This window comes from Myotis nattereri (genome assembly GCF_964212035.1).
Source record: "Myotis nattereri genome assembly, chromosome: 2".
In the NCBI taxonomy this organism is placed as follows: domain Eukaryota; kingdom Metazoa; phylum Chordata; class Mammalia; order Chiroptera; family Vespertilionidae; genus Myotis; species Myotis nattereri.
The window spans coordinates 27,117,392-27,143,291 of NC_138076.1; the positions used below are offsets into that span (position 1 = coordinate 27,117,392).

Below are 25,900 nucleotides of genomic sequence, written 5' to 3' on the forward strand. Positions count from 1 at the left end.
CCTTCAGTTCACAGGCCAACACTCTATCCACTGAGCCAAACCAGGTAGGGTGGTAAGAGAGTGCTTAATTTGAAAGCTATTGGGGGACACACTCCATGATAAAATCAACAGGATGGTTTATATATTTATCAACTCATAGTAAGTTGATAAACACTTTAAAATGAGCTAGAGGAAATAATTTCTGAGATAAAAACCCTCTTATTGATTTTAATATAGCTATGAAAAGGGCCTCATTTAGGACATATTTCTAAAAATTTTTATGCAAAGTAACTGAATAATTTCTTAGCTATTTCATTCTTAAAGAGCCTCTAGAAACAAATGTTTGTTTGCTGTTTACTGATATATTTCTGGAAGATCAAAATAAAAACTTGCGGCAGAGAAATGAACTTGTCCCTGGTAGATGGCAAGTGCAGGGCTTCAGAGCCAAGGTTGGAAGCCAGTTGGCCAAGTGCCTGGGCAGACACCGGCGGGCAGGGCAGGCCGCAGGCCGGGCCAGCCTGTGGCTGGGTGGGGAGGTGGCGCCTCCCTCCACCATTCCCTTTCCTGGGCAGTTTGGCAGACACTCCACCCCCAACTCTACCCCTGCCCCCAACCCCATGGCTCCTTCAGCGGAAATTCACAAGTTCATTTTGGCATACAGGTTTTTGGTATTAAAATTCCCAGAACGATAAAGTCTAGATGTGTTGATATGAATTTTTAACCACGGCCTAAATGTGGAAAATAAAATCTTGAGATCATGGAAGGAATAATGTATGTTTGTTTTTTCAGAGAGGAAGGGAAAGGGAGAGATAGAAACATCGATGAGAGAGAATCATTGGTCAGCCGCCTTCTGCACCCCCCACCCCCACCCCATCCAGCCCGGCATGGGGACAGAGCCTGCAATCCGGGCATGTGCCCTGACCATGAATCGAACTGTGAACTCCTGGTTCATAGGTTGGCACTCAACCACTGAGCCACTGTGGCTGGGCAAAGGGATAATGTTTTAAAGTAAAGTACACCACAATAAAGTTCTAAAACCTCCAAATTTGGGATGACTTTTTTATTTACAAAACAGATTCTTTTGTTTTACAAAAATTACAAAAAAAAAAATGACTTTTAAAAAATAGAAGTAGCTTCTCAGGCTTTCGGGAACTATTTTTAAGTAACCAGGGAGTTAGAACCTAGGTGGATTTCTTCGTTTTAAGAGGTGTAAAGCGACATTTATCAAGGCTTCACATCTCCCCCAAATTTTTGTATCATCTCTGGCGGAAAGGGCTCCCGTCAGGTCAGAGTCTGCAGAAGCAAGATCTTCTCGTTGATGCAGAACCTGTGCAGCACCACCATCAAGTTCTCTCCACAGCGGGACACCTGGCGCTCCATGGCCAGGCGGAAGTCCTCCTTCACGCCCTTGGTGATGCCCCGAGTGACCGTGTGGTGCCTGAGGGCAGCAACAGGGAACAGGGACACGTGGTTAGCGCTGGTTCTACAGGGCAGGCCTCTGGGGTAGGAGTAAAGCCTACCTCAAATCTAAGTATAAGTAAGACATTTTAAAAAGAAAGAAAAGCCCTAACCAAACCGCCCCCTTTGCCCATTCCTTCTCAAAGACTTGAAACTAGAGAGACACCTTTCCCACTCAAGAAAAGAAGATTTTAAAGATCTAAATGTTCGGTAAAATGCCACCTGCTGCGCTTTTGAACTCCTGTAGCTTGGACATTATGCATCCCTACGCTGACTTGTGCACAGTTCGGCCACTGTGGGCTGACTGGGTCAGTCCACACTGCAGAGGCAGCAGCAGGGAGGAGGGAAACCAAGATGAGTGCCACCAAACAGCTTAGGCACCTGGCCCCGGGGGCTGGGGCTCCGTGAAGGGCTCAGGGACTGTGCTCAGCCACCGGTCACAAGCACATCTCTGTCCCCTGCTGCCAGAACAGGACGGCTCCGCTAAGTGCTGAGCCCAGCAGGTCAGGTCTGCTGGCTCCCAAGACAAGAGAGAGTCTGGCACCCGCGGGGAGGGAGCAGCACAGTCACTGAGCAATAGTCAAAGGCCAGCAAAAGCCACCTGAAGACCGGATCCAGTCCATGTGCACAGACCTGCATGCTGGTGGGAGGGCCCGTGGGAGCACAAGCAAAGATCTCCGGGGTGTGCTTCAGAGCAGCGGTCGCCAACCGGTGGTCCGCGACCACATGGTCTGTGAGGTCCGAAAGGTTGGCGACCGCTGCTTTAGAGGGAAACCACACGAAATCCCAGAAAAGACACCAACGTGAAGGAAAAGAAAAATCTAGCAAAACTCAATGGATTCAATGAAAAGGAAAGGAGTTTTGACACCAGTTCAGTAATTTGGTGGATTTAGACAAACAGAAACCACCTCCATTCCCCACCACTACTGCCTCACTTCCCTCAGACACAGTAACAGGGATTAAAATTAGGTTTTTATGTGCTCGCTTCAGCAGCATATATACTAAAATTAGGTATTTATGTGTTGGTCAGAACAACACCATTGAAACCACTCTAAAATGTTTGTTTTTTTAAAACTTATACTAGCATATAAAACAAGTACAACAAAGTCATAAAGTTGCAAAGCAACAGAAGGAAAGACCCCCAGCCTTGTCAGGCTCGTAGTGACATTACTGGGCACGCTGCAATGCTGGGAACTACGCAGCAAAACAGCGGTGCCGCGGAGAACACACACAGTTCTTGCGGACTTTTCTAGTGACATCTGGCTGGTTCACTTGGCAATTAGGACACAGTGTCAGGCCGAGGCCACGAGTCCTACTGGGACAGACACCAACCTTAGGCTGTTCTGAGACACTGCATTTCTGGGAGCCAGCCTGTAACCCCAAATTGGAGCAGACTCTCTGACCAACCAAAAGTTACTGGTATTTGCAGACAGTCAAGGGCGTTGAGGGTGCAAAGCAAACTGTCTACTAGTAAATTAATACTAGTACAAATATAATGAACTGTATCCTGCTGATCATGGTTCAAAGGTACTGTTTCACATAGATACAGAGCAGCACAACTCAGTCATGTGTCTGTCAGAGCCTCCATCCCTCTGGTAAATTTAGATGAAGGAATTAGCTTTTGTGGTTTAAGAACAGGATAAATCAGCTAATAACCGTGACCTTCTAGCTACCCAATATTTTTAATTCAGAAAGACAAGGTCTGAAAAACCAGTGTTGGCGACAGGCGAGTATACTGTGCTAATGCCTGTTGAGACCGAAATCTTAACACTGGTCACTCGTATAAAAACTTAGGAGTAAACATTTACTTAAAATAAGCTTGAGCATCCTCCAATGTTTGTAACGGAATGCCTTACACTTTCTCAAAAGAAGAGTTCAGTGCCTACTGTGCACTCAATCTGACACAGTTTAATATAACTTTCATGTTTTTCCAGTTCCATAATGATTTTTAAACCGAACACAAAAACACTGGCAACTTATGGCAAAAAAATAAGAAATGTTACAATATTACAACCAGATGGTTTGCCAAGGAATGCAGAACAAATTAAAAAAGAAAGCAAGCATGGAAAAGAGCACCGAGGAACACAGAGCTGAAGACCATGGCGGTAAAACATGGTGACGAAACAGCACACTGTATGAGCAGGTGTTTTTCCACTTGGTACCTGTCAGCAGTCTGTATGCTGGGCTGAAGCACAGGTAAGAATTCCTGCTGCAGTAACCCCATGGGAGGGCTAGTAGGCCTTTCAAAAACAGCAAACGGCAGCATTCAAACACCCACACCGACTCACCCTGCACTGCAAAAAACACTCCAGAGAGAAGGCACAGGACGGGAAGCAGACTATACAGAAACCCTCTAACCGCAGGCCCCTGGCCGCGGCTCTCACTGCACCCGCTGCTGGGGCGTGGCCAGAGGCATCTTGGTTCCTGGTCCCCGCGCTCAGCCCACTTGAGATTTGGCATAAAAAGCAACCACTGAGGAAGAGGACGATGAGATGCAATTGAATGGCAGTGGGGAGAGGGGTGAACATTTGAGAAGTCGTGTTTTCAAATCCAGCCTCCTTCACTCTCCACTCTTCTCATGCTCACGCCAGTCCTAGAAACAAACCTGGTGACTTTTTGTAACCATCCTTGATGGGATTGAAGCCCCAAATTGAAGAGGCCCTTCCAAGAGGACTAGAGGGGCTGGCAATGTTTTTGATAAAGAAAGGTTAGTTTGAATTTCAAAAAAGTACTGAGAAAAGGAAAAATGGGGGATGGGAGGGGAAAGAGCCTGGGACCCAGGGCTTTGCAGAATTCTGTAACAACAAAGATTTAGTACATTAGCTGGGTGTTCACCTCACAGATTATTACCCATCCTATTCAAAGCATACATAGGACACTGTTTCCTACTTCATCCAGTCTAATGCCACTAAGATACTGCAAGTATCAGCACAGAAAATTTTCTCTGCTTTAAAATACATAAGAGCAAAATGTCTATGTAACAAATAAAGAGCGTATCCCTCCTTTGGGGCAGGCCCCCGGTGCCCAGTGTTTGTACTGTACCTGCTCGCATCCGAGATGCCACAACTAGGACGGACTCACAACCTTACCCAAGGGGAGGGGCTGTACACTGCTCACAACATCTCTGCCACTCAGCTGCAGGGGCCACCCACAAGTCTGCAGAGAATTTGTTTGCAACCCAAAGGGAAAAGGAATATAGTTTTACTCAAGATTTCACCGTACCTCAATTGGCAAGAATGCTCTGGCTTATGCCGCTTGCTTCTCCCGCTGTAGGTTAGGCATAAGTAATTGGAAATGCAGGCTTCAAATGGACTTTGAGTCTCACTTAGTGACTGGGCAAATTCCTACAAGGGCAGCTCACTAAGTAGCAATCTTATTCCTGCTTTCAAACAGGTTTCCTGCGAAGTTTAGTGGTCTAGAAATTAAGGGTTATGTTGACCATAGCAGGGGCATGGAGTTACCTCCCAAAAGCCTAGAAACGTATGCTGTGTATCCTAAACAACCTTTTGCCTTATTATGTGGGTGTCCAAGCCCCTTATCTCAGGGGTTGTCTACATGTACCCATCACTGTTTAGCTCAGTAAAAACTGGCTAAAAAAGATTCAGTGTAATAAACTTTGAGATTCAACTGGTGATTTTTTGGCACTCTATTCTTTCCCACTTCCACAAACAGTTAAGCAGTATCTAAACCAGGGGTGGGGAATGTCCGGCCCATATAAGGCCTGCGAAATCATTTGGTCTGGCCCTGTCAAGACATTAGGGGTGAGTTAACTGAGTGACCAAATACAGCAGGCTAATTTTTAAGTTGATAATTTTGTATGGCCTGCGAATGATGTTGTAAATATCCAAATGGTCCTGGGCAGAAAAAAGGTTCCCCACCCCTGAAGCAAAGTGAGAATCTTCTGTAAGTTTACTCCTAAGTAAATGGAGTTGGTTCTACTAAGGCTGTCTATATATTATGAAAATTTGTACGATGAGTGTTAATGGGAATTAATGAAAAAGCTATGTTTGTATACCCAGCCTCAAACCTAGAAAAGAAATCACAAAATCACAACATAAAGGGGTTATGTAGGCTCCCATGTCAAAAGGAATCTTCATTCTCAAACACTGTTAAGAATATCTGACCCATGCAGTTATTTCCCCAGTTCATGTTCAGTCTTTGGAAAGTGAATGGGATGGGAAGATGAGCATGCCCAGTCCATCTTGCTGAAGCAACCGAATTTATAAAGGTCTCATTTTCTTTTAAAAGAGCATTTGTTCTTTTATCTTAAATGTTTAGAATATTAATAACATTTTTTAAGAGGAAGGACAAGAACCCCACTGAGTCTTCCCTTTCTTTAAACTGGATTCCATAAGACCCTACTATTGACAGCATGCGTCTGCTTTGCACAAATTACTGCGGTCACAGAAATCCAGAATGAACTGCTCTTCCCTCCTTCTCCTAACATTTCTAAGACTAGAGAGACAGAACAAGCTGTGGCTATTTCTCCGTCAACACCTGAATACTCGCTCAGGTCACAAGTGAGGGAGAAAGGAAGACGTTCTCAGCCTCAGGAGCACTGCCTTCTCCCTCTGGTCAGTCTCCTGCAGTGACGCTAACGCTGACTCAAGACACGCTGACTACGCAGGACGCAAAGGAGGAAGTATGAAAATCACACTAGGCGTGGCTTTACAGCACAGAGGATATATCATCCAAACTATGATGAGGATTGGAGGAGAGAAGCACGATTTATGAGCTATTTAAAAATCATAAATGGTCACTAACTTCCTCTAGGTGTGGGAGGGCATGCCTGAGACCAAGCACCACCATCATTTCTTGGGCCAGGTGTGAAGTTGGAGGCCCTAGCCTGGGCTATTTTCCTTTGTGCTATATAAGCAGTGAGGATTGCTGAGGTGGGTCTCAGTTCAACAGTGAAATTCAAGTACAGTTTATAACCAAAGTCTATAGTTTCCCTGATGACTTATCCTAATCTGGTATTTCAATTAAACGTGGCTTTTTTTCATTAAAAGCACTCTATGTTTAATCAGACATTTATTGACTTAGTCTGTAAATTTTAGAAAGGAAAAGATACCACGAATGAGACTTTTGTTTAGTGAAATAGTTTCAGAAGTGACAAAAATATCCTAGTTTAAATGATGTTTGGTCAAAAATGTCGTTAAGGAAACGCCAAGCCTTTCAAAAGGCACCAGAATCAAATCTGTTCTCAAAACAGAGACTAGGTTTGGATTCCTTTCTATTAAATTTGTAAAAGGTATAGAAATTTACAAACATTTCCTGTAAGCACACAAAAGGCGAGCACTTAGCAGGGGAGAGCAAAAGACAGTCTGCTTACTTGATCAGCATTCCTTGATTGGGCAGTAATTCCAGATGGATTTTCCCACCTTCCTGAGTTCTTAGGTAGGCAAATTCCTCCAGCATGTCAATATCTGCAGGTCAGATTCAGGTTAACCACGTGAGAACAAGGTGCCCTGGTCTCTCGGATGAGGAAACCGCCTTGTAGCAATTGAGGAACTAACACCCCATGACAGCTGGAGAGTCAGTACTGGAACCCAGGTCCCTCTGATTCCAAAGCTAATGATTCTTACACCAACCAAACTACCTCACAAAGGTAAACCTGTTTTTCACAGAAATGGCAATATAAAATTCCCTATGATCATAAGAGCAAAATCTTTTGTTTTCTTAATAAGAAATGAGAGGCATTGTACCCCCAAAAACGGTAAGAACTATTGCTCTAGGCACTTGGACTAGGATATTAGATTTCTCGCAACTCAAAAATAATGTGTTGAGATAAGCAATAAAGTAGAAACACCAAACTGATGCATAACCTTCCATTCAAATGTGGTCTTTCCCTAACAGAGAGCATGAACACAACACTTATCACTGAAAGCGACTGCTGGGCTGCACAGGTGAGCACTCGGCAGCGGTGAGAACTCCAACTGATCCCAGGGGACGGTTGACGCCCAGGAGGCTCTCTTGTGAAAGATGGAGGCCAGTGAGCTGTTATATAGCCTATGGCCACACCAGCAACTCTGGGCCTGTTAGGAACCTGTAGGCTACTACTTTAGGCATCTGGGCACCTCCCCAGAAGTCCCTGGAAATAGAAAATGAACAGGGCTGTTTATGTTCCTGATTCCTTACATGACCTCCTTGAAACCTTTTATTTTTTATGACTTTCACAAGACCAATGGCAAATGTCCCACTTTGGATCCCCATTCCTTCTCTCCCCGCCCCCCCCCCCCTCCCCAAATAGTGAAAACCATTATTTCTACCCAGAATGGGCCATTTGTTTTTGGAACATGCATTCATAAAAAAAAAAAAAAATTAAAAAAAAATCAGAATTTCTTATGCTGAAGCAAGAAAAAGGATACTTGTAACATAATTGAAAAAATTCTCATATTGGAAATTTCCTTGTTGGCAAATCTTATTGACAGCTTTCAAGAAAAGATTCTCTCCCCGAGGCCACTCCTGCTGAAGCAATACGATCACGTGCCCCAGAGCCATGTCATCCCTGCTGTCCGTGAAAGCTCTAAGCTGCAAGACAAGGGTTGATGCAAACACAGAAGGAAAAGGAAATCATGGGGCAATCCAAAATACACCAGATATCACTTCCTTAAAAAAATGCTATTATTTGAAATTGCATTATCAAGGTCATTAGAGTAAGAAGGGGACACAGTAGAAACAAACGTGCCTTGCCAGCAGCACACAACTGCCTACCGAGGAGGGAGTCCTGACAGAGAAGCCTCAGCCCCCCACCCCGCACTGTGCGCAGGCGGCTGGCAGGGTTTACATGGTATCTGATGGAACCTGGGCACGCACCGTGGGCCTGAAGCTTTGAATTTGGGAGTAAGGGCCAGAGAAAGCAGAGTGGTCTATATAAGAGAGAGAAGAATTGGGGGATTTCTTTTAAGGAGACAGTTGGGAGAGGAGGGTGCGCAAGAAACCCTCTAGGAGAGAAGGGATTGAAAACATGGACTTGGGGAGAGAGAAAGGTAGTGAGCAAAAAGGAAGTAAACAGCAGTGTGAACTGGAGAAACTGGCAAAGGACTTTTTGATCTAAGTGAGCAGCTAGGCCTAAAATCACACTTTCAAGTGATTCTGATGATGAGTTAAGTTTGGAATAACTACTCTAAAGTGAGACCCAGTATTATCACCCTCTTGCTCATAAAACCTGTCTACGCTAAGGCTCCACAGCGCCTGCAGCCGAGGGCCTGGCATTCTGTCAAGTCCTTAACCTTCCCAGCTCTGCGGGGCCTTTGCTGGTGTTCATCCTTATGCCTGAAACGCTCCACCCACTGTATCTTTATATTACACTCACTATCCCTCTATGAACCCAACATTTACAATCCCTTCTTCTGTAACTAATATATTCTGAATTGCATGGTGATTCATAAATATATAACGAACCCTGCTATAAGCAAGGTTATTTGCATATTTGTCCCACTATTATTTGTAAACTTCTCAAGGATGAGGATCACTTCCTACTCATCTTCGCCCAGTGCAGTCAGTATTTAATAAATGTCTGTTCACTCCTAGCCCACACACTGTCCTCACTACACCACCTGCATCTGCAAAGGACTAAACTAACATTTGTTCTCAAAGTTCTGAAGTCAAGTCATTCTGAAGCATCCGAACAATATTCCAAATTAAATTTCCTTCCCACAAAATAAACTTTCCCACAACGTTAAGCTTACCTTAAAACAAGCTAGCATTAAGTGCAGGCAGTATGGCATGATAGCCTTGCTGGTACAGGGCAGAAGCTTCAGGTCCGAACCTAACAAAAGTCCACAATATGCTTGTTATTATAAAACAACAACAACAAAAACAGCTTTGAAAAGCATATGTTTAAGATGCTTTCCTAAAAAAAAGGATGAACAACAGTCACATGATTTCATAAATAGTTAAACCACAATTATGTGTAGTGGAGGTGAAATTGGTTTTTGAATGGTCTCTGGATTTCATTTATCAATCTTTTTTCCTAAACTTGCTGAATCTATGGATACATTGGGGATGACTGGTACTTTAACCATATTGAGTCTTCTATCTACAAACATGATTTTTAAAAAAATGGATCTTGGAGAGGGGAAAGAAGGGAGGAAGAGAGAGGGAGAGGAAGAGGGAGAAAGAGAGACAGACAGACACAGAAACACCAACTGGTTGCCTCTTGGATGCACCCCGAAAGGGGAATTGAACCTGCAACCTGGATAGGTGCCCTGACCGAAACCAAACCCATCACCTTTCAGTGTACAGGATGACACTCCAATGAACTGATCCATTATCAGCCAGGGCTACGAACAAGATTTTGACATATCTTTCATTAAATTTATCCCTATGTATTCTATTTGGATATTTCTTAGGCTTTTCTATGTAGCCAAATATGTAGCTGTATTTAAAGGCAGTGTTTTTCAACCTTTATGCCTTTATCTCTTCTTCTCGCCTATTATATTGGCTAGACTATTTTGAATGAAGTGGTGGGAGCAGACATCCTTCTATTGCTGCTGATCCTGGGGAGCATTCAATATTTCATAGTTAAGTATGATGTCACGGAAGTTTCCTTCTATTTTCAGTATGCTAAGATTTTTAAAATCAGGAATAATAAATGTAAACATAATTGAATTCTATCTATTAAGACAATCATGATCTTGTTTCATCTGCTAATGTGGTGAATTAGTTATTGATTTTTTAATGTTAACGACTTTTGCATTCCCTGTATACTCGGTCATTTGTATTACCTTTCTTATATATTTGCTATATTTGTCTTGCTACTATTTAGTTAAGGATTCCGGCATCTAGGTTCAGGATGAGCACTGGCCTTTAATGTTTCTTGTGATGCTCGTTTGGTTTTGCTATCAGAGTTATGTTGGTCTTAAAAACACAACTGAAAAGTATGCCCTCTTCCTCTATTCCTCAAAGAGTGCAGGTTAGGATTGTTATTATTTCTTCCTAAATGCTTAGTAGAATTCACCAGTGAAGCCATCTGAAACTGGAGTTTTCTCTGTGGGAAATTTTTGATAACAAACTTAATTTCTTCGATAGATATAGGAACATTCAGATTTTCTAATTCGTCTTGTGTCCATTTGGATAAGTTGTGTTTTTCAAGGAATTTTTCCATTTCATCTAAATTGTTGAATTTATTGGCATAATGTTGTTCATAACTTACTTAATGTCCTTGATTTAGGAGGCTCTGTAGTGACTTTCCCCCTTTCATTCCTGATACTGGTAGTCAGTGTTCACTTTTTTCTGGATCGGTCTTGTTAGGGTTTATCAATTTTATTAGTTCTTTGCAGAAAACCAACTGTTAGCTTTATTAATTTTCTCTATTTCATTGATTTCTGCTCATATTGTTATAATTTCCTGTCTTCAACTTTCTTTGGGTTTAATGTGTTCAACTTTTTCTGACTATTAAGGTAGAAATTTAGATCAGTGATAGTGAATCTTTCTTATATAATAAGCATGACAGCTAAATTTATGTAGTTTTTAAGCAACATGCAACTTGAAGTGCAGCGCAAAAGAGCTCAAGAGGGATACGTACGATCTACACGTTTCCCTAGAATTGGTAAAGGAAGGAAAAGGAGTTCAGAATTGAAGAGATGACAGCCTGAAGAAATGAAGAGAACTCTGGAAGAAAGGCAGACTTCCAGCTACTTAGGAAATCAGAGCCAAGAAAAAGCTTGTAAAGGATTAACTTTTTATACATTTTGTCAAGCCCTGCAGATCACACAGTACTATCTTATCAGGAATTATAAAAAAATGTCCCAGCCTTGGTCCTAAAGCTGTTTTTACAAAATAAAAACAAAACTTGTCACTGTACCTTTCCTAAATTTGGGCTTTACTTTTGAAGGTTCTTCCTGTGATTTGCCTCCATCTTGAATGGGGAGCACCATGTAGCACATCAAATCCAGGACTTTTTCACACGTCATCTGAGGAAGACAAGGAGGAGGAGCTCATGTGAAGTTTCTGAAACTGAAAGCAACCCGACACCACACTGACTATCTGCGTACAACTGGGCAACACGTGCACACAGAGTCTGTGGCAATGTCTCCAGACCCTGTAAGTGGCCATCGCTGTTGTCAACAGACAGGGAAAGTAACAGGAAGGTGAAATCCTGTACTGGGCCTTTGAGGGAACAATAACTCGTTCTCTGTTGTTAAAAAAAAACAACAAAACAAAACTTACTACTTAATCAAACTACCAATGTATTAAATAGCATAGTGGCACCCAAAAGAAGTATGTCTCTGTCTTTACAACATTTACTAACTCACCAGAGAGAAAAACTAACAAAACAGAACATATAGTATGAACTGAATTAAAACATTTATTGAGTATGGAAGCTGTGCAAACTACTGCGATAGGCAGTGAGAGATCCAAGATAAAGACCACTGTCCCCACCCTGTGAAGGCGGGGCTCACAGCCAAAGCGATACCCTGAGGTTCGGATAAGCTACTGTAAGTCCTCATTCCCCACTTAGTAAAGGCCCCTCTGTTCAGTGCATCAGGACTGATTCCACTGTGAAGGGATTTCAGGCAAGAAAAGGAAGGAAGGAAGGAAGGGAGGGAAGGAGGGAGAGAGGGAGGGAGGGAGGGAAGGAGGGAGGGAGGGAGGGAGGGAGGGAGGGAGGGAGGGAGGGAGGGAAGGAAATCTTCCAACAAAATGGAACAATAATAAAGCACTGAGGCCCAATTTCAGGGGAACTATAGTAGAGGGAAAATTAAGTACAAAAAATCGCCATGATTTCCCAGCAGACTGGGTAATAAATCTAGGCAGAAAGACTAAATTTCAAAGTAAACATGCACAGAATTAAAAAGCCACTCCAGGAGGAGGAGGAAACCAGGGTAGCTGAGTGCCCCTGAGGGCCTGAGCAAGGTGTCAGTACTCACTCTGTACTCCCCTAGAGCAAAGTGGCAAGTGGCCAGCTGGATGAGCGCCCTCTGATGCTCCAAGGTTCCCTGTCCCGTGAGCTGCGGCTGAGGAAGTGATCCCTGGAGAGCTGCTAAGTGATGCAGGCTGGCTATTGCCTTTTTATATTGACCCTTAGAAAGATAAACAGCAAGAAGGGGAAAAATACTGCCATTAAAAACAAATAAACCAACCTCCTGAGTTAACTAAGCAACTAGCAAGTAACTACAAATACGGTACCTCTGCTTGATTACCCAAGGAGGAATGAGGAGGCTTAGCAACGGCCTTTCTGGTCTTTAAGACTAAATAAAACGACGCAAGCCCTTTGATAAAGTACATTCTGAATATACCATTCCTCCATCAACATTTTACTACTACGACCACTTCTCTTTTATGAGGGGTGAAAGCAGCAACCTGTCCATTTCAACCAAAGAGGCTGAAAGCTCTCCATCCCATTAGTGAATGGTCTGCTCTCTCCATTCCAGGCATAAGGAGCTCTGCAACAGCAGAGCAAGGCAGAAACTCTTCACCAGAGTAGAGAGGGGGAGGAGTGAGAAGTGCCCATCTTTTAGTAAAAAGTAAAAATCTCATTTTTACAAAGGACTGGACTGGACATACCAGAAGTAATACAGAAGATGCAGCCGTGCTGTTTTGGAGTTACTGTGAGACGAAAGTGACCCACAATTCCTCCGTCTCTGAGACAGAACACCTGTCTTCAGAACAGGGACTAATAGTCCACAGAGGGACGTACACATCTTGCATGCTGATGGTTAGCAACAGTCATCCTGTACAGACACAGGTGCTTAAAACAGACATGACTCTACCTGATAGATGATCATATCAGTGAGGAAGATTCTTAACCAAAGCCAAGTATCCGTCTTCCATGCCAAACAAATTCTTGTAAATTCTGAGCGAGAATTCAAAGAAAATTTACCAAAAATATGTAACACTGAACAGAACTAAATAACCCAGTAAGAGAGAACAACAGCCAGAGAAACACATTACCAAAAAATAGACAGTAATTGTAGAGTTTGATTTCTGACTTCTAAAACAATGGTCTAGAACAGCCGTGGGCAAACTACGGCCCGCAGGCCGGATCCAGCCCGTTTGAAATGAATAAAACTAAAAAAAAAAAAAGACCGTACCCTTTTATGTAATGATGTTTACTTTGAATTTATATTAGTTCACACAAACACTCCATCCATGCTTTTGTTCCAGCCCTCCGGTCCAGTTTAAGAACCCATTGTGGCCCTCGAGTCAAAAAGTTTGCCCACCCCAGTCTAGAACTTCAATTAGACAGTAAAGTTAGAACAGAATACTCAGTAATCCACAAGCACATTCGTATTAGGCACCAACATTTACTGAGCACATGCGATGCGCCAAGAACGGTCCCAATGCTTTTTACATATTACCTCATTTATCTTTTCAATTACTTTGCTCCCTCTGCCCAAAAGATCTTGTTTTATTTTTACCCCGTTAAAATACTTTGCAACACTAAGAGTTTTATTCCTTTTTAAGACAATTTGTAGCTAAAGGAAAAGCCACATACATGCTCACAAGTCTAGATGCAGCAGGAGAAACAGAATGCTGCTGTATTTGCTTAGAAACATGCCCAAGGGCTCTGTACGGGCACGTGAAGGAGCAGGACAGGGCGTGAATGTCCACTGGCTAAAAGGAAGTAATGAGCCTTGACTCCAAAAGATGGCAAAAATACGTTGGTTAGCAAAGTGCTGGTCATTTGTAAGGAATGCTGATAAATACTTAATAGTTTAATATTATTCAGATGAAACACCCTATTTTTATGTCTATACTTCAAAGGAAACAGGCTTTCTATTGCATTTGGATTTTGAGGTTTTTGGGAAGTGGAGTTAATGAAGATGGAAAATAGCATTACTTTTTGTATTCTTAGTTACATGTGGTTAAGGAAGATACAGAGCAACAGGACAGGATAATTAAAAGCACAAAACAAACAAACCCAGGAAAAAAGGCCAGCAATAGAAATTTTAAAAGATCCCAAACTCTGCCTCTACTTCACCCCAACCCTGATTATAATATACACTCAGAGCAGAAGCTAAGAGGTGAATGATTATTTGAATATTAATAACTGATTAGATCTTACTTTAGTCATAAGTGACTTGACATATTAATTTTTTAGCACAATGATTTTATATACAAAACTTAAACAGCACTAATAGGACAAGCATATTCTTACCCTTGTCAAGGAATTCTAGGGAATAGAGCAACTCCCAGCTCTCCCTGGCCAACTTAAAGCTTTCTAACACTTCAATTGAGTTAGCAAGTTCTGCTTTATTGATGACAATGTGACGATTCCTTCCTTTTGCTGAACAGTCCTCGTCGTCTGAACTCTGCTTAGAGAATGTGAAGAACATGGATCACTCTTTGTTGTGGGGTTTCCTGTGTGTTGTAGACTTTCTGGCAGTTATCCCTGCCTCTACTCACCACATACTAATAGCAACCCTTCCCCACCCAGCTATGATATGACCATCAAAAATGTCCTCTGCCCTGGCCAGTTTGGCTCAGTGGATAGTGAGTCAGCCCGCAGACTGAAGGGTCCCGGATTCGATTCTGGTCAAGGGTACATGCCTTGGTTGCAGGCTTGATCTCTGGCCTTGGTTGGGGCGTATGCAGGAGGCAACCAATTGATGTGTCAGACACACCGATGTTTCTGTCTCTCTCCCTCCTTTCCACTCCCTCTACAAAGCAATGGAAAAATATCTTTGAGTGAAGATTAACAACAACAACAAAGTCCTCAGATATTGTCAAGTGTCCCTAGGGGTCAAAATTACTTCTAGCTGAGAACCACTGACTTATACAGTAATTACATGTTATAACTAAAACCTAAGTTTTATCAATTTAGTTCCAAAGCCATATTCTACAAAGACTAATTTCTAAAAAAATCATAAACATATAATCTATTAGTAATCACTGAAAAGGATTACCATAGGTTTTTCTCTTCCTTCTGCCAGTTTCCTCTTTTTATGTATGTGTTTATTACGATCAATTTCTATATCACCATACACATTTGATACATCCTCCAGGAGAACCAGTGGAACTTGGCTTGGGGCATTAGGACCTGTGGTGGGGTAAAACACCAACAATTAAAAATGTAGCAAGAAGAAGAACACTTAATATCAGGTGGAAATTTATTCAACTTTCATGTAAAAATACAGGTCATTAAAAATTAGTACAGTGTGGCCCCAATTAGGAAAACAAACAAGTGTATACGTATAGAAAAAGACTGTACAGATATACACCAATTGTTAACAGAGGTTCTCCCATCAGTAGCAGATTACAAAAAAAAAGTTCCTTGTTTGTATTTGTTCTTACGTTTTTACAAATTTTTTACCATAATCATGAATCATAAAATTACCAAAAAAGTAAGGCTACAAAATTACACGTACAAGATGGTTACAAATTCCAAATAAATCTAATCATGAAAAGACTATAAGGCAATACACAAAAATGGGAGCTGTGTTATACTGGAAGAATTATGGGAGATTTCACACTTGTATTTTTCTTATTTTCCAGGATTTATATGAATATATATATTTTTTTCTCTGTACCATTCCAATTTTAGTCTATGTGCTGCCAAAGCGATATATACATATATATATATATAAAATTTAAAAAGTCTTTGCCTATTGCAAAATCTTTGTGAAATCTACTTCAATACTTTGCTACATCTGCTGCTTTTTCAAAATACAGGCATTCAATGTCTGCATGTAGTTTCATATTGCCACTACATTTTTTGATATAGAAACTTTTAATGAAGATGTACTTACATAAACCAACAATAACTAAATAAAGTGCTGGTATCACCCCACAATTATCTGGATCCGAGAACCATGTTAAGGTAAGGATTTTTATCTTCACCATCCCCGCCGAGGCCAGTATTTTGGGACACTCTAAAATTCTTAAACCAACCTTGGAAAAGAGATGGCTGTATGCTATTGACATACTGGAATGCATTCTTAAAGAAGACCAACATAGTGGAATAAACCACTTGGTTTTTGTATTTTGCATGAGCTTCATTATCAAAGTTGTTCATGTATCTGCAGAGATCCTTCATTCTATGCAAAATATCACCATAGCTTCTGAAAGATGAAGAATGATAAAATTTGCTTAATTACTCTGGGCTTGTCAGCAAAAGGTCGAGAGAAATGTCCCAGGAGAGGCATTACATTTACCAAATGTAACTTTAGGCATGTAAAACTAGTCTTTATTGTCCACATATGGCTGCAAATTCTCCTGAATTAGAGCAGTGATTAGACCAATATTTTATGAAACAAAAATGCCAAGTAGCTTCTCTTTCCTCTGAACATCAAGGAGTACTTCAAACTCAACATCATCTTAAGAGTTCCTATTTCTGTTGGGAATCTTTTAATAAAATGAAAAACTACCCTCTTTTGCATAAATACTGTGTGTTACAGAATTTACCCAAAGAGAGATGTACCAATATCCTATTTAATAATAGGCTAATTAGACCAAACAGCCAAATGACCTTCCGGCCATCCTTCCGGACTAAGATGGGGCTGTGAGGGCTGGCTGAGGCAGAGAGGGCTGAGCCCTTGCACAAATTTCGTGCATCAGGACTCTAATATTAACATATCAGTTGCTTTAAAAAGTGTTTTTGTTTCCTAGGATCCTGAGATTATGCTATCAAAGATTTGTTAGGTAATTCTAGAAACGAACAATTTTTTACCGTCTTCCTTTATCCATCTGCCATTCACATCTCATTCCAACAACATTCAAAATCTTAAACAACCTCTCCCAAGGGTCCACAATCTGGGATGATTTTTCAGTCAATCCTTCTATTATGTACTTCTGAGAGCTACGTTTGCTAGGTGACATTAAATCAGATGTTTCTTGCACACCTGAGATGTAAGAAAAAAATAGCCTGCAATTAACATTACCGCAATTAACATTACTACTTAACTATATCAGTGGTTCTCAACCTTCTGGCCCTTTAAATACAGTTCCTCATGTTGTGACCCAACCATAAAATTATTTTCGTTGCTACTTCATAACTGTAATGTTGCTACTGTTATGAATCGTAATGTAAATATCTGGTATGCAGGATGGTCTTAGGCGACCCCTATGAAAGGGTCGTTCGACTGCCAAAGGGGTCGCGACCCACAGGTTGAGAACCGCTGGTTTATATGGTACTTGATAGAGGAAAAAAAAAATCTCATTCCCCATTCAAAAAGCTAGAGCACAGAATCTCAACATGTTGTGTCTTGTTCAAGGACCTACACTGGCCATTGGTAATGTAGGAAGTGACTCTGAGCTGTGGCACTGTATAAAGCTCAGTGTATAAATAGAGTTCAACAAGTTAACTGTTGCAATTTAGGGGTAAAATTGGGTCTAGAAAAGTCTCATCTCTTAACTGCAGTATTTCTTTTCTAGAAACCGTCTTTTAGAAACATTATCAAACTGGTATGTACCCAGAGGGAATAATCAGAATGCTGAGGGATTTCTGACTTTGCAATTTTACTAAAGTCTGTCTAAACAAGATTGTAGAACATTCCTACTTACCTTGATGCTGATTCTCTACCTGAGTAGACCTGGTGACATAATTGATATAAAATTCAGCTGCTTTGTTCAAGTACTTGTATAATAAATTGGCAGGCAACCGAACATCATGGTTGTTAATTATTAGAGGAAGGACATCACAAACTGTTGAGGAGGAAAAATAAGAAAAAAATGGTTCAATTGTCTATCGTAGGGTTCTGACAAAAACAAAATTTATTTTCGAGTTCACTTAATGTAGTACCTAAAATGTACAGGAGGGCAAACCCTTATGGCACATTTATTGGAAAATTGCAGTGCAGAGGCACACCAGTGGGTGAAGTCAGCGAGAAAACACGGGCAGATTCTATATTGTGGGTAAGATGTTTGTTTATTATTACACTGCATACTTAAATATACAGTCACACATAATATTCTTTGGGAGATACCAAATATGACATTACAAAAACTTTGAAATTGTTTAAAATGCTTTCTGGACTGAAAAAATAAACAATGATTTAAGTGCCGAAATATGAAAAGTTCCTTTGCTTTCTACCAATGGCCTGATCCCTGAAATGATACTTACCCCTGCATATTCTACATAGCATAAGGACTTAATATAAAATACAATTTTTCTTACCAAATAATTTTCTAAAGCAGTTAACAGGAGATTCTTGTTCTTCAATGGTTTCAGCCTCTAGCAGTGCCTCCCCAAGGCCAACCTGTTTCAAAATACATTTAATCATTTCAATGTGTTACAGTTTAACATGTCAGAATTACACGAAGAGAGTGGAAGGGAAGGGGAGAGCCAGAGAGAGACATCGATGTGAGGCACATCGGTTGGTTGCCTCCTGCATGTGCCCCGACCGTGGCCAGGGGCCGAGCCTGCAACTGAGGTACGCACCCCTGACAGGAATCGAACCCGAGACCCTTCAGTCCAAGACCCAACACTCTAACCACTAAGCCAAATAAGTTAGGGCAATAAGGTATTTTTTTAATTTACCACATAGTTTGTATATTCAAGCTTCCCGAGAAACAAATATTTTCATATTGAAGACTAGAGAACAAAAAAACATCAGCAACACAGCTCAGAAGGGAATCCCTAATTCACCTGACCACAGATCACTTTGTCTTGGTTATTTTCCTCTGAAATGGTAATATTAAAACCCTAACAAAATGTGTAAGAAACTTAAAGAATGCCCTGGAACTAGAGTTAGAATGATAATAGAGATGTAGAGATTTTCTAAGAAATGTGGAAAAAACTTTACTATCTACCTCAAGATGTGTCATGTAGATAAAACATCACTTTCAAAAGTTGTCTGGAGTAGCCAATCGTACAGCCTGCACTCGGCTGGACAGACTAGGAGTTTTAAGCCACCTTTCCATTACTGATGCCCTAGTATAGCAGAAAGTTGGCTTATCAAATCCACCAAGATGTCAGCATTATCTTCCTTGCAACTATTGGCATGCACAAGGTTGGGGTAGGACAATGGGAACGATTACACAGCACAGAAAGTTTAAAGTAAGAGTAATGATCAGGGACTATACTGGGTTGAATAGTGTCCCCTCCAAAATTCATGTCCATCCAGGACCTCAGAATGTGACCTTACACAGATTTTACCTTACAAAATGTGAGCTCTTTGTAGACACAATTAGGTAAGTTGAGGTCATACTGGATTAGGGTGGGACCTAACTCAATGACCTTATATAAGAAGGTCATGTAAAGACACAGACACACAAGGAAGCAGGCCATGTAACAATGGAGGCAGAAACTGGAATGATGTCGCTGCAAACCGAGGAATGACAGACTGCTGGTGACCACCAAAAGCTAGGAAATGGGAGGAAGATTAAGGATTTGAATCCTGACTCTCCCATTTACGGAAAGTTACTAACATTTAAGATTCAGTCCCCTCATCTGTAAAGTGGATATTATGTACACCTCAAGGGGTCTGTGGAGAATAGAAGGAAATTCCTAACATTTCCCAATGCCTGCCAATAGCATTCAATTATTACGGATATAAGAAAAGGGCATGAGTAGAGAGAAAACAATGTTCATAGGGCAAAAGCATGTGAAAAACATGTCTATTAAGAATATAAACTACGGCTCTCATTAAAATTCAAACACATTTTTGAAAACACTGGAATAAGATTATTTTAAAAAACTTTACTCAAAGCTCAGTGACTGTTTCCTTACACTGACAAAACAACTTCTACCGGAAATTAATAGTTGGGTAACAGTGACATCCTTCTAGCTTCACTGACAAAGATTTAAGTTCAACCTATCTCATGTTCCTCAGAACGTCTGCTTTACAATATCCACTGTAGCTCCGAGGCATCCTGATGAATCTGTCGCTGACTTATTTTCTCTGAAGGAAAGGAAAGGACCAATCTCACCCCATGCTGTACCACTGTTTCCGGGAAGCGTCTCAGAAGGAGGAGCAGCATTTCTGATCGCTCCAAGGTGTTGAAGCACTGTTCCGTGACCTTGAGTAACATTTCACACTGGACCCGGCCAGGAAGAGTTTCAAATAAACCTGTACACAGCACATCATGTTTTTAGAAGTTCCTTTCAGAAAGAATACTGAAGCAAAAGTGGAAGTAAGGCATTTTTATATACGGAACAGTAAATACTATGTGAAGAATCACTGTTCTCGGGTTTCACCTACAACCTAGAACAGCCGTGGGTTTGAAATGAATAAAACTAAAAAAAAAAAAGACCGTACCCTTTTATGTAATGATGCTTCCTTTGAATTTATATTAGTTCACACAAACACTCCATCCATGCTTCTGTTCCGGCCCTCTGGTCCAGTTTAAGAACCCATTGTGACCCTCGAGTCAAAAAGTTTGCCCACCCCTGGCATAGAAGGCTTCTGGGTCAGACAGTATTGGGCACAAGATGTTTGTTGAATGACCATAAAAACTTTTTGGGATCCAGAAGACAAGAATGATATATGTGAAGGGTCACACCAGTGCTTGTTGCTGGCTGAGACAGAGGACACACACTTGTTTAAGGTGAAGGACCTTCACTGTCTACTTTTTTATCCAGAATTTGAAATATTTGATTGGCTATAGCAACCAACACAGAGTAAAGGTTTAAAGAAAGGTCATAAATCATTAAAGTTTCTCTCCTGTTTTGTGAAGATCTGCCTAATGTACAGATGCTTTCTGACTGCTGTAAAACCTGTTAAAAATATATTCAGTTCCCTGGACTAACTGATAAGTCCACATCCCTTAAGGAAGCTTCAGGAGTCTAAGCAAATGCTTCAGGGACCAAGTGACACCATTTGTCCAGACTTCCGCTGCCAAGAATAAAACATACATATGGGTACCAATATTACAGATGTCATTTTTTGGCGAAATTACTATATTTAACTTGGTATTCCAGAAACAGTAACTTATACATTAAGTAATTACTCCATTCTTACTTCTTAAAAATTGGGTTTGTTTATCCTGTGAATCGTTCCTTAACGCTGATGTGATAATGCTGATTTCTCTCCATACCACCGGCTGATCTGGGAAATTCACAAACCTAGTTTTAAAATGAATGCATTAAATTAAAATGTCAGATTCTATATAATATCCAACAAACATTAACATTTGAATCAAAACACATTTTTCATTATTCCAAGTGAATATGTAGATGTACCAAAACAAACCAAAATAAAGATATAAAAATAAAAACTAATTTTAAAAAAATGAGGGTATCAGCCCTGGCCAGTGTGGCTCAGATGGTTGAACTTCTTCCCATACACCAAAAAGGTTGTGGGTTCGGTCCCTGGCCGGGGTGCATACTGGAGGCAACCAATTGATGTTTCTCTCTCATATTGATGTTTCTCTCTTTTTCTCCCTTCCTCTCTAAAAATCAATAAAAACGTATTTTATTTTATTTTATTTTATTTATTTTTTTTAAATATATTTTTATTGATTTTTTACAGAGAGGAAGAGAGAGAGATAGAGAGTCAGGAACATTGATGAGAGAGAAACATCGACCAGCCGCCTCCTGCACATCCCCCACCGGGGATGTGCCCGCAACCCAGGTACATGCCCTTGACCGGAATCGAACCTGGGACCTTTCAGTCCACAGGCCGACGCTCTATCCACTGAGCCAAACCGGTTTCGGCAAAAACGTATTTTAAAAAATGAGGGTACCCACAAGAGTTTTGAGATTTTTGCAAGTGAAAAGATAATATTTCATATGTGTAAAGTACTTCTAAATATCAAAAAGAAAAAAAAAGGTACCCAAAGAAAAAGTGGGCAAAGGCAAATCACAGAAAAAACACAAGTAGCCAAAGAGAACATTTGAAAAGATTAGGAATATAATGGAGACAGCTATTTAAAAATAGCAAAATACCATTTTCTATCACATTGGCAAACATTTAAATCTGAAAGTCTGATAATATCCACTGTTGGCAAAGGTATGGAAAAATGGACACGCATACACCGTTAGTGAAAATGTAAATTGGAATGGTATTTTGGGGAGAGCACTTTGACAGTGCATCAACACTTAAAATGTGCAAACGTTCACTAGGGAAATCCATGTAGAATCTATTCTACAGAAAACATCAAAATATGGGTACAATATTGCCTATGGACACTGTAATTTCAAATTTGGAAACTACCAATAAAATAGTGGTTATGAAATGCTATGCAGACATGAAGAAGAACGAAGTAGATCTCTACCTACAAACAGAAAAAGGGGTCCTTTACTTACAGGAAAAGGGGGTGAAGAAAGCCAGCTGCAGAATCAGTATGATCTCACTTTTGTAATCCACCCCCCAAACGTGTTATATGCATCGTGTGTATGTGTATCTGTATCTCTGTATCTCTCTCTCTCTCTCTCTCTCTCTTTCTCTCTCTCTCTCTCTCTCTCACACACACACACACACACACACACACCTTAACTCTGGCTGAATTTAGGAGGCGGGAGTGGGGAGGCTTTCACTTTTTATTCTGCATGCTTCAGTACTGTTTTAACTTTTACATAGACCAGCGGTTCTCAACCTGTGGGTCGCGACCCCTTTGGGGGTCGAACAACCCTTTCACAGGGGTCGCCTAAGACCATCGGAAAACACATATATAATTACATACTGTTTTTGTGATTAATCACTATGCTTTAATTATGTCCAATCTGTAACAATGAAAATGCATCCTGGATATCAGATATTTCCATTACGATTCATAACAGTAGCAAAATGACAGTGATGAAGTAGCAACGAAAATAATGTTATGGTTGGGGGTCACCACAACATGAGGAACTGTACTGAAGGGTCGTGGCATTAGGAAGGTTGAGAACCACTGATCTAGAGCATCATGTATTATTTCCAAAATAAAAGAAATTCTCGGACAGCAGAGTTTTAACAAGAAACATAAGACTTCTCTGCAGAGGGCATGCCAGCAACGAACGGAAGGACTCGAGTCAGAGCGAAGGTGGGACGTGGATGAAGGGGAATCTTCCTGCCATGCCCCCTCCACGGAGCAAACCGCAGGAGGCCCGCGCCCGCTCACTCACATGTCGTACAGCAGCCTCCCCGCGGTGGCGGTGCGCTCCGCGTTCCGCTCGATGGTGTACATCTCGTACTGCAACACAGACCAGACCGTCAGGCCCCCGCCCCCGCCCCCGCCGGGGCCGCGGGGCTGGGTTCCCGGGGTCAGTGCAATAATGTCTTAAAAGTAGAAGGCGCTGCACAGACGGCTGCCATCATGATTCAGGAACGATCGGAGCCTTTCCTAGAGGCGTCGGTGTGCGGTCGGGGCCACACAGCCGTCAACGCGCGCCACACCTCCCACCAGACCCGAGCTCCTGGGCGTTCGCGGGGTCTGCAGGCGCTGGCGTCGGGGGAGAAGGCTTGGGAAGGCGTGGGAGGACAGGGCGGGAGGAGGTGGAGAGAAGGGGGAAAGGGAGGGGAGGCGGGCGGGCAGGAGCGGCCCATCCCGGGCAGCCGGGCGCCGCAGCGGCTCACACCTCCCCGAGGCGGGGCGCGCAGGGCCCGACCTCACCTGGATGTTGAAGTCGGCGGGGTAGAGGCTGCGGGCCGTGATCAGCCACGCCTTGGCCGCCCACAGGTCCTGCTGCACCAACTCGCGGGCTCGCTGCACCAGGAACTCGCAGTCGCCCTGGGCCGACATGGCCCAGGAGGGGTCGGGCCGCCGGCCTGAAGCAGCCGAACCTTTCGGCTGCGGAGACGCGGCCAGCACCGTGGCCGCCGCCGCCGCCGCCGCTGCCGCCGGGAAGGTTACTGCGCATGTCCGGTCGCAGGGACGCCGGCAGTGGATCGGGAAGAGTTTTCCGGGTTTTGTGGGCAGCCTCTTCCGGTCGGCTCTCAGTTACAGCCAGGCCCCTTCCTCCTCCGCGGAGCTAGTGTTTTGTACGAGTCTTCCGGGTCACCTCCAAAATCCGGAGAAGTGGATTCTCACTCCGACGGGCTTCACCGAGACCATGGTCAAGCCAGAGAGCATGCGCGGGAAGCGGCGGGCGCTAGGGGGCGTTTCCCAGTGCTGGCAACCTCGCGCGGGCAGGTTTCGGGAGCGGGAGCGGGCGCGCGGAGCTGGGCACCCCCAGGTGGCGGGCGGTCTCTGGGTGGCCCGCGCCTCTCGGTTCCCGGGACCAGGCTGGGAGGTTGTTTGAGAGGAAGAAGCAGAGGGCGGCCCGGACCGCGGGAAGGATGCCCGTGGTCCCGGCCGGGTTGAGGGCCCGGCCTCTGGGGCACTGCCCGGGAGTAGACGTAGGAGTAAAGTCTGGGGCCCAGGTACGGGGCTCGGTACAGCGGGGAGTGTGATGCCTCACGTTTGGTCTGGTGCCTTTTATCTTTTCTAAGTGCGTCTGTATTTTATTTTATTTTTTAAAAAATATATTTTATTGACTTTTTACAGGGAGGAAGGGAGAGGGATAGAGAGTTAGAAACATCGATCAGCTGCCTCCTGCACACCTCCTACCGGGGGTGTGCCTGCAACCCAGGTACATGCCCTTGACCGGAATCGAACCTGGGACCCTTCAGTCTGCAGGCCGTCGCTCCATCCACTGAGCCAAACCGGTTAGGGCTGTATTTTATTGCTGCGCCTTTATTCGCTGGTTTTCCCAACAGACATTTATTTACTGAGCAGTTGCAGTAATTGGTCCTTAGAAAGTGCTTTGCAGTACGTCCTGAGGGCGCTACGAAGGTGATTGTCCCTGTCCCAGCAAGGGATTTTTTTTAACTGTAGTGTCAAGACTTAGTTGGAACTAAGTCTATTTTTATATATATATATATATATATATATATATATATATATATATATATATTTTTTTTTTTTTTTTTTATTGATTTTTTTACAGGGAGGAAGGGAGAGGGACAGAGAGTTAGAAACATCGACCAGCTGCCTCCTGCACATCTCCTACTGGGGATGTGCCCGCAACCAAGGTACATGCCCTTGACCGGAATCGAACCTGGGACCTTTCAGCTCACAGGCCAATGCTCTATCCACTGAGCCAAACCCGTTAGGGCTCCAGCAAGGGATTTACATTGTTATGGAGGTGTGACCTACAGAAAAATGTTGTTTTAAGTATCTTCTCCAACTAGAACTAATGTCATTTTTACAAAAACTTAAGATTTGTTTAGCATTGGAGGGAAGGAGAACGAAATAATTTCTGTTCTCTTGGAAAGGAGGCCGCACTTAAGGCCAGAGGAAGCAATATTTGCCCAATAGGAAGAATGTACCAAAATGTGGGTTCTGATTAATCATTCGATTTTTCAATCTAAGTTGTGTAGAAAAAATTATTAGCAAATTCTATTACCACTGATAACTTCCATTTAAAACCAAGGGATTAAGGATTCAAAATTGACTTGTGTGTGTTTTTTTAAAGAAGTTACTGTGTACTTATATAAACATAAAAATAGTAAATATTCTAAATAAATATAAATAAATACCATTACTATTTATGGTTATACGTAAAGTGTAATATATACTTACTAATTATAATGCTTTATAAATAAACAATCTTAAAAATTAGTGGTGGCTGGTTTGGCTCACTGGATAGAGCGTCGGCCTGGGGGCTGAAGGGTCC

General features: G+C 42.3%; 1 protein-coding gene across 7 annotated transcripts; it reads right to left on the reverse strand.

Moving 5' to 3' along the window:
- Positions 1 to 1,010: 1,010 nt before the first annotated feature.
- Positions 1,011 to 24,088, reverse strand: INTS10 (integrator complex subunit 10). Of its 7 annotated transcripts, none has more exons than XM_081085025.1 (18): positions 23,857 to 24,079; positions 23,369 to 23,436; positions 21,285 to 21,388; positions 20,254 to 20,393; positions 18,500 to 18,581; positions 17,887 to 18,027; positions 17,054 to 17,225; positions 16,276 to 16,445; positions 15,291 to 15,424; positions 14,543 to 14,696; positions 13,155 to 13,237; positions 12,312 to 12,464; positions 11,246 to 11,354; positions 9,129 to 9,208; positions 7,806 to 7,968; positions 6,770 to 6,863; positions 3,600 to 3,677; positions 1,011 to 1,417 (listed from the first exon to the last, which is right to left on the reverse strand). In XM_081085025.1, exons 1-18 carry the CDS (start codon positions 23,983 to 23,985, stop codon positions 1,261 to 1,263), a joined length of 2,211 nt encoding a protein of 736 aa, XP_080941151.1. In that variant the 5' UTR covers positions 23,986 to 24,079; the 3' UTR covers positions 1,011 to 1,260. The 7 variants fall into 7 exon arrangements, with proteins under 7 accessions (XP_080941151.1, XP_080941153.1, XP_080941152.1 ...); XM_081085024.1 differs by having other exon boundaries at positions 1,027 to 1,417; positions 14,543 to 14,699; positions 23,857 to 24,073; XM_081085027.1 differs by lacking the exon at positions 3,600 to 3,677 and having other exon boundaries at positions 23,857 to 24,088.
- Between the last annotated feature and the right edge of the window lie 1,812 nt (positions 24,089 to 25,900).